The sequence below is a fragment of the Heptranchias perlo genome, chromosome 7, assembly GCF_035084215.1.
Source record: "Heptranchias perlo isolate sHepPer1 chromosome 7, sHepPer1.hap1, whole genome shotgun sequence".
Taxonomy (NCBI): domain Eukaryota; kingdom Metazoa; phylum Chordata; class Chondrichthyes; order Hexanchiformes; family Hexanchidae; genus Heptranchias; species Heptranchias perlo.
Genome location: NC_090331.1, coordinates 7,612,199 through 7,621,507, shown reverse-complemented (window position 1 = coordinate 7,621,507; position 9,309 = coordinate 7,612,199). Strand labels below are relative to the sequence as shown.

The 9,309-nt window shown below is 43.4% G+C and overlaps 1 protein-coding gene across 1 annotated transcript in view; it reads left to right on the top strand.

Moving 5' to 3' along the window:
- Positions 1 to 9,128: 9,128 nt before the first annotated feature.
- Positions 9,129 to 9,309, top strand: part of LOC137323443 (tubulin alpha-1 chain-like) — a 53,543-nt gene continuing 53,362 nt past the window's right edge. Inside the window, exon 1 of the mRNA XM_067986916.1 lies at positions 9,129 to 9,245. Coding sequence (XP_067843017.1) covers positions 9,129 to 9,245 — 117 coding nt within the window. The remainder of the gene's footprint in view (positions 9,246 to 9,309) is intronic.

Sequence of the window (9,309 nt, the reverse complement as noted above, 5' to 3'; positions counted from 1 at the left end):
TTTTTTTAATTACATCACTGTTGCCTCCTTTGTTCCAAAGAAAACAACCCCAGCCTATCCAATCTTTTCTCATAGCCAAAATTCTTCATCCCTGACAACATCCTTGTAAATCTCTGCTGAACATGCTCTAGTACGATCACATTTTTCCTGTAATGCGATCAGAATTGTAAGCAGTACTCAAGCTGTGGCCTAACCAATGTTTTATACAGTTCTAGCATAACCTCCCTGCTCTTTCATTCCTTGGCTAATAAATGAAAGTATCCCATATGCCTTTTTAAGCACCTTACCTATCTTCAGGGATCTGTGTACAAGCACTCCAAGGTCCCTCACTTCCTCTACACCTCTGTTTTCCCATTTATTGTGTATTCCCTTGCCTTGCTTGCCCTCCCCAAATGCATTTCCTCACACTTCTCTGGATTGAATTCCATTTGCCACTGTTCTGCCCACCTGACCAGTCCATTGATATCATCTTGCAGTCTACAGCTTTCCTCACTCACTACATGGCCAGTGTTTGTATCATCTGCAAACTTCTTGATCAAGCCCCCATATTGAAGTCCAAATCATTAATATATACGACAAAAAGCAAGGGACCTAATATTGACCCTTGTGGGACCCCACTGGAAACAGCCTTCCAGTCACAAACACTGTCAATCATCACCCTTTTGCTTCCTGCCACTGAGCCAGTTTTGGATCCCATGGGCCTTTACTTTTTTTGACCAGTCTGCCTTGTGGGACCTTGTCAAAAGCCTTGCTAAAATCCATGTACACTACATCAAATGCATTACTCATCGACCCACCTTGTTACTGCCTCAAATTCAATCAAATTAGTGAGACATGACCTTCACTTAACAAATCTATGCTGACTGTCCTTTATTAAATTGCCACTTAGAAAAGTACAAGTTATGCTGTCCCTCAATCAATTCCAGTAATTTGCCCACCTCCAAGGTTAGACTGGCCTATAATTACTCGGTCTATCTCTTTCTCCCTTTTTTTAAACAACAGTACATTAGCAGTCCTCCAATCCTGCAGCCAGGGAGGGTTGGAAAATGATCAGAGCCTCCCCTATTTCCTCCCTTGCTTCTCTTAGCCATCTGGGATACATTTCATCCAGGCCTGGTGATTTTATCTACTTTCAAAGATGCTAAACCCCTTAATACTTCCCTCACTTTTTATCCCATCCAATATTTCACCCTCCTCCTCCTTAACTACAATCTCTGCATCGGTCCCCCTCTTTGGTGCAGGCAGATGCAAAGTATTCATTTAAGAACCATACCCACATCTTCTGCCTCCACATATAGGTTACCTTTTTTGGTCTCTAATAGCCCCTACTCTTTAGTTATCCTCTGCTCTTTATGTATTTATAAAACATTTTTGGGTTTTCCTTAATATTACTTGTTACTTTTTCATGCCCTCCCCTTTGCTTTCCTAATTTCCTTTTTAATTTCACCCCTGCACTTTCTATACTCCTCCAGGCTTTCTGCAGTATTGAGCTCTTGGTGTCTGACAAACTTCCTTTTTTTGCCTTACTTTGTATGCTCCTTGTTGTCCAGGGGGCTCTAGATTTGGCAGTCCCACCCTTTTTTTCCTTCAACATGTTTGCTCTGAACCCCTTGAATGCCTCCCACTGCTCTGACACTGATTTACCTCCAAGTAGCTGTTTCCAGTCCACTTTTGCTAAATCACTTAGTAAAATTGGCCTTTCCCCAATTTGGAACTTTTACTCCTGTTCGATCTTTGTCCTTTTCCATAACTGATAAATCTAACTGAATTCTGATCACTACCAGCAAAATGCTCCTTCCACCTGCCCAGCTTCATTCTCTAAAACTAAATCCAGAACTGACACTTCCTCCCCCACCCTTGTTGGGCTTGCTATGTACTGGCTAAAAAAGTTCTCCTGAATTCAATTTAAGAATTCTGTGCATTGTTGTGCTGCTTCTTTTCTACCTCTCACTACATCCTCCACATACACTATCAGACTTGGCCATTGTCTGTGGCCTTTTTTTCTCTAACAAAGCAACACATGCACAGCACTATGTTCTGCTCACTTCAATAAGTTTTCAGTTGGATATCACTATCTGATAACTTGATAAAATATCTAAGGAAGGACATACTTGCCTTAGAGACAGTGCAACAAAGGTTCACTCGATTGATTCCTGAGATTAGGATTGTCCTAATGAAGAGATTGTTTAGAAGAATGAGGGGTGATCTCAGGGTAGATGCTGAGGCTGTTTCCCCTGACTGGAGAGTAGAACTAGGGGGCAGTTTAAGGATAAGGGGTCAGCCATTTAGGACTGAGATGAGGAGGAATTTCTTCACTCGGGGTTGTGAATCTTTGGAATTCTGTTCCCCACAGGGCTGTGGATGCTCAGTCGTTGAATATATTCAAGGCTGAGATTGATTGATTTTTGGTCTTCAAAAGGGAGATGGGGAAAGTGGAGTTGAGTCACAGATCAGCCATGATCTTATTGAGTAGCGGAGCAAGCTCGAGGGGCCTTATGGCCTACTCCTGATCCTATTTCTCATGTTCTAACTTGAGTTGTGCAAGAATGTAGTACTGCTGAATATGCACAGGCACACAAACACAACAGCCTGGAATATGAAGTGATTTTGTATTTGGGCCTCCTTCGATAGGAGCAAAGCCTTTAGTAGGAGTCGAGCATTCAAGTCAACTGGGAGAATCACAAATGGATGCAATTAGTGGATGAGGTGACCCTAACACATTGACAATGCTACACTCCAAAGTATCCATCCTGGGGTTAATAAATCAGTTGCTTTCCTTGCTGTCAATAGTGGAGACTCCTGGGTGTTTTTACCATATGGAAAGTTAATCAGCACTGGTTAGATGACTCTTAATTTCATGTAACTGCTCAAGTCCCCAGTGGCTTCTGTCTGCACTGTGAACTTTAACCAGCTGCAGCTGGGGCTTTTAGCAGTACCTTCCTGCATGATGTATGAAATCATCTTGGATTTTTAAGTTACAGGGTCATGCACTAGTATCACATGATGCAGAAGAGCTAAGACCTCTTCAGTGGTTGGGGATATTTTGTTAGACTGTACAGTGACTATAATCCTCAGTTAAGTGTCTAGGTCTGACCTTTGTACATGAGGTGGGAGACTACAAGAAGCAACAGCAGCACCTCTGAACACTTGGCATAAGCAACACCACTGTGCAGCAGTACATTAACCTGCAGTGCTAGTGACATGGTTGCTCTGTGGTATAGGACAAACAGAAAAAGCAAGGGGGAGAGGAAAAATGCATAAAATTGAATAGCATATAAAATACAAGGAATCTTACAACACCAGGTTATAGTCCAACAGTTTTATTTGAAAATCACAAGCTTTCGGAGGCTTTCTCCTTCGTCAGGTGAGCAAGCCCACGGACAACCTCTCGATGCTCCACTTTTCTAGCTTCCACCCTAACCACGTCAAAGAGGCCATCCCCTATGGACAGGCCCTGCGAATACACAGGATCTGCTCAGATGGGGAGGAACGCGATGGACACCTACAGACGCTGAAAGACGCCCTCGTAAGAACGGGATATGACTCTCGACTCGTCAATCGACGGGCCGCAGCGAAAAATCGCATAGACCTCCTCAGAAGACAAACACGGGACACAACCAACAGAGTACCCCTCGGCGTCCAGTACCTCCCCGGAGCGGAGAAACTACGCCATGTTCTCCACAGCCTTCAACATGTCATCGATGACGACGAACACCTCGGTAAGGCCATCCCCACGCCTCCACTACTCGCCTTCAAACAGCCACCCAACCTCAAACAGACCATCGTTCGCAGCAAATTACCCAGCTTTCAGGAGAACAGCGTCCACGACACCACACAACCCTGCCACGGCAACCTCTGCAAGGCATGCCAGATCATCGACACAGATACCACCATCACACGAGAGGACACCACCCACCAGGTACATGGTTCATACTCCTGTGACTCGGCCGACGTTGTCTACCTCATACGTTGCAGGAAAGGATGCCCCGGAGCATGGTACATTGGCGAGACCATGCAGACGCTGCGACAACGGATGAACGGACACCGCGCAACAATCGCCAGACAAGAGGGTTCCCTCCCAGTCGGGGAACACTTCAGCAGTCAAGGACATTCAGCCATCGATCTTCGGGTAAGCGTTCTCCAAGGCGGCCTTCGAGACACACGACAATGCAAAATCGTCGAGCAGAAATTGACAGCCAAGTTCCGCACCCATGAGGACGGCCTCAACCGGGATCTTGGGTTCATGTCATGCTACACGTAACCCCACCAGTGGAAAAAAAAGTTATCTGTTTTTAATACAACTGGTCATTCTCTTTCTCTTCCTTTCGGATGTTTCTCTTTTTCTCTCTGTCTTTGGGTTCGGACCGTTTGTATATTCAGTAGTCCTGTATGTAATGTCTCTGTCTGATTGCCTAGACAACAGGCAGTTGGAAAGATTATCTGTAATCACCAGGCATTGTTCTCTGACTATATCTGCATCTGCGGTAACCTTCATGGAATCCCACACTCACCTGCCGAAGGAGAAAGCCTCCGAAAGCTTGTGATTTTCAAATAAAACTGTTGGACTATAACCTGGTGTTGTAAGATTCCTTACATTTGTCCACCCCAGTCCATCACCGGCATCTCCACATCATATAAAATACAGACAAGGGTATAGCCTTTATCCTATTAAACCTGGTCCATGTGTCGCTCTATGGCTCAATTTCACTGCCATAGACTTCCCCCACCACCCACATTTTTCCCTGTTCCCTCTTTTTTTGAAAATTGTGGCTCCAAGTAAACATTGCTCACATGTTCCCCTTGCACCAAGGATCATAGGAACAGCAGTGGGCCATTCGGCCCCTCGAGCCTGTTCTGCCATTCAATTAGATCATGGATCATCTCCATTTACCTGCCTTTGTTTCATATCCCTTGATACTCTTACCTAACAAATCTATTAATCTCAGTCTTGAAAATGTAAGTTGTCCCAGCGTCCAACAGCCTTTTGAGGGAGAGAGTTCCAGATTTCCACTAGCCTTTGTGGAATCATTTCAATCCTGCCTGAATGGCCTGGCTCTAATTTTAAGGTTATTCCTTCTTGGTCTGGACTTCCCCCGCCTGAGGAAATAGTTTCTCTCTATCAAATCCTTTAATCATCTAAACACCTCAATTAGATCACCACCTATACTCACGGGGGATTTAAGCCTAGTCTATGCAATCTGACCTCATAATGTAACCCTTTTAGCCTAGGTATCTCTCTGGCGAATCTGCACTGCAACCTGTCCAAGGCCAATATATCCTTCCTGAGGTGCGGTGCCCAGAACTGAACGCAGTATTCCAGAGGGCATTCTAACCAGAGCTTTATATAACCAGCATAACTCCTACTCCTTTGTATTCCAGCCCCACTGAATCACTATTGCAGATGCTTAGACCAATTGTAACATTGTACCTGAGATCAGCTAATTCAAAGCAGGGATTGAATCTGGTGCTTTTTTTTTTGACATAAGTGTCACACTAGCTGATGTTTTTAGCTGTCTGGTCATTGGATGAGTTGTCTCCATAACCTAATTACTCTCCAGATGTAGAAGTTTTGAGAGAAAACAGGGCTTTACCCCAGAGGTAGTCAAAGTTTAAAAGGTCAGATCAGTTTAACCTAATTTATACAATTCAATTCTGTCTGACAGGATTATAACCATGGTGTTAGTATGTGATTATCTACATGTGCATACTGATGCCCATAATAATCTGTAAACAATCTGATTAGAATACATCCAAGGCAGATAATTTGTGTGAATCAGTTGTGGATTCTATTCATTATTATGCACTAACTATCCTCTAACCAAGATGTTCTGATAAATGCTATCTGATAAAGATGACCTATTTGTTAGCTGTACTGCAAATATAAGGTTGATTCTGCACATTCATTTTTTTCTGTATGTAGATTGTAAAAAATGCTATTTAATTTCACAAGACAAGAAAATTCTGAAGTGCTGCAGATTGCTGAGTCTGCAGCATGATTTAAAAGAAATCACCAGACTTCAAAATAAACGTTAAGTAATTAAAACAGGCTAACAGTGATCATTTAAAAAATATCCTATTGGTTTTGTTCGACATGGGTGTTTCTTTAAGAGCTGTTTGCCTAAGGCACCCATTGTTACAATTTGGGCTTTTTGCCAATGTGTTCACAGCTAAACAAGTTTCCATAAACAGACTGGATCCCTATGAACTGGAACCTGTCTTTCACTGCTATGTATGGGTTAGAATGCCCAGAGGGTTGCCAACTCTGGTCTTGCGTATTCCTGGAGATCTCCTCACGTGACCTGCCTCCAACTGCTCCGCTCCCCCCATTGGTTGCCCAACACGTCCATCCCCGTGCCGCACCGCTTTCCCATGGCCAACTGGAAAGCGAAGACTCTTTGTTATCCAATTGAATGATTCTTGACTGTCAGTCAAACAGCCTTTTTCCCATCTCTGATATTTTTATAACTAATAAATAAAAGTTCAAAGAAAATGAAAAAAAAACACTTTTAATGCTCTTATGATTTTTCTCCTGTGTTTGGCTTCCAGCAGTGTCCTGGAGATTAATCTTCAATTCCTGGAGACTCTAGGACAATCCTGGAGAGTTGGTAACCCTAATGCCCAGACATAACGGTTAACATCTAATTGCAGTAAACCACTGTCAGGGGATTATGCAGGATGCCAATCACAAATTTATTTACCCATGAAATAATCTGCAGGGGAAAAAAAAGTACGAAACAGCACAACAACTAAAATACAAAGGAACCAGAATCGATTTAATGCATCCATTTCAGAACAGCTTTTTGGAGCCTTACAAGCAATAGATTCTTTGGCCAGACGGATGTGGTTTGTAAGATCATAAGAGCTAGGAGCAGGAGTAGGCCATTTAATGAGATCATGGTTGATCTGATTTTTAATCTCAACTCCACTTTCCCGCCTGTTCACCATATCCTTTGACTCCCTTACTGATCAAAAATTTGTCTAACTCAGCCTTGAATGTATTCAATGACTCAGCCTCCACAGCTTTTTACAGTAAAGAATTCCAAAGATTCACGACCCTCTGGGAGAAGAAATCCCTCCTCATTTCTGTCTTAAACGGGCGACCCCTTATTCTGAGACTATGCCCCCTAGTTTTAGATTCCCCCATGAGGGGTAACGTCCTCTAAGCATCTACCCTATCGAGTCCCCTCAGAATCTTGCATGTTTCAATAAGATTTCTCATTCTTCTAAACTCCAATGAGTATAGACCCAACCTCTTCAATCTTTCCTCATAAGACAACCCTTCCATACCCAGAACCAACCTAGTGAACCTTCTCTGAACTGCCTCCAATGCAAATATATCCTTCCTTAAATAAGGGCACCAGAACTCCTGTACACAGTACTCCATGTGTGGCCTCACCAGCACCCTGTACAGTTGTAGCATGACTTCCCTGCTTTTATACTCATCCCCCTAGAAATAAAGGCCAATATTCCGTTTGCCTTCCGGATTATCTGCTGCACCTGTATGTTGACTTTTTGTGTTTCATGTACGAGGGCACCCAGATCCCTCTGTACCGCAGCATTTTGTAGTACTTCTCCATTCAAATAATATTTTGCTTTTTTATTTTTCCTCCCAAAGTGGATGACTTCACATTTTCCCACATTATATTCCATCTGCCAAATTTTTGCCCACTCGCTTAACCTGTCAATATCCCTTTGCAGACACTTTGTGTCCTCCTCGCAACTTGCTTTTCCACCTATCTTTGTATCATCGGCAAATTTGGCCACAATACACTCTGTTCCTTCATCCAAGTCTCTTTCGTATTTCTTCTAGATAAAATGATGCACGTAGATGAAGTGAGTTCGAGTTTGCCCATGGTGTTCTTTACATTTACAGAAAAACTGAACACCAGCAGTCACGCTGCAGTTTTATGCTGTGGGGGTTTCTTCCGTGTTGCAGCCATTTTGTTTGAAGTAAACACAACAGATGTTAAGTCTTAAAACTTTGAGGTAGACTGGATTTTTGCAGCTTACAATGGATTTTTCTTATGACTTGATATAAAAACAGTAAAAGCTGGGAATACACAGCATCTGCACAGAGAAAAGACAGGTAATGGTGTTCCAAGTGTGTAACCTTCATTAGAACAAGTGCACAGACTGACCTGCTGTGTATTTGCAGAATTTTGCTTTTTTTTTCCCTCCAGATTCCAGCATTCGCAATCTTCTATTGGTAATCAGAGTACTCGACTGTCTACATCTGTCACACTGTTCACATTATCCCTGCAGACTGCTTCCCCTGCCATCGGAGGGCTCAAAGCTATCAGTTTTGATGCAGACTGATTGTCCATTTTATTACTCAGTCTCCATTTTAGATAGGAAGAGGAGTAGGCCATTCAGCCCCTTGAGCCTGTTCTGCCACTCAATTAGATCACAGCTGATCTGTATCTTAACTTCATCTACGCGCCTTGGTTCCATATCCCTTAATACCCTTGCCTAACAAAAATCTATCAATCTTGGTTTTGAAATTTTCAATTGACCCTCAGCCTCAACAGCTTTTTGGGGGAGAGAGTTCCAGATTTCCACTATCCTTTGTGTGAAGAAGTGCTTCCTCACATCACCCCCTGAATGGCTTAGCTCAATTTTAAGATTATGTCCCCTTGCTCTGGTCTCCCTCCACCAGAGGAAATCATTTTTCTCTCTCTACCCTATCAAATCCTTTAATCATCTTAAACACCTCAAATAGATCACCCCTCAATCTTCTACACTCAAGGGAATACAAGCCTAGTCTATGCAACCTGCCCTCATAATTTAAACTCTTTCAGCTGAAGCCCTTAGATCAAGCTGCTTTCTAAATATGAAATAGGAACTTTGGACTCCTGTCTACCGCTGCCATACAAGAAAGTTTGGTCTGTCAAGCCTGCCCTTCTGTAGTCCGACTATGAATACCTTAAATGTGGAGCCATGTTCCCTGAGAAGATATCACTTCCTCGACTTCTACAGTGCTCCTAGATGCCAAGCTGGGTTACCAGGTTTAGTTACCAGATTGTAGTCGCACCTGTGCTGTGCGGCCCACACATCGTCCTAGCAGTGGGAAGTCCCGGTCGAAGAAGCCAGTTGGCAGAGTGGAAGGAGCCTCACAGCAGGGCGGGAAGATGCCGAAGAAGCCAGGGAAGCAGAGCGGGAAGAGCAGAAGGCGTCTTTGGAGCCTCACAGCAGGCCGGGAAGACCTGGTGGAAGAACTTTTAGATGCCTCTGCAGCTCTTCACAAGGTTCGGATATTTAATCATTCGGCATTTTATTACACGTTTGTGTTTTAATGGAGGGGGAGAGGGA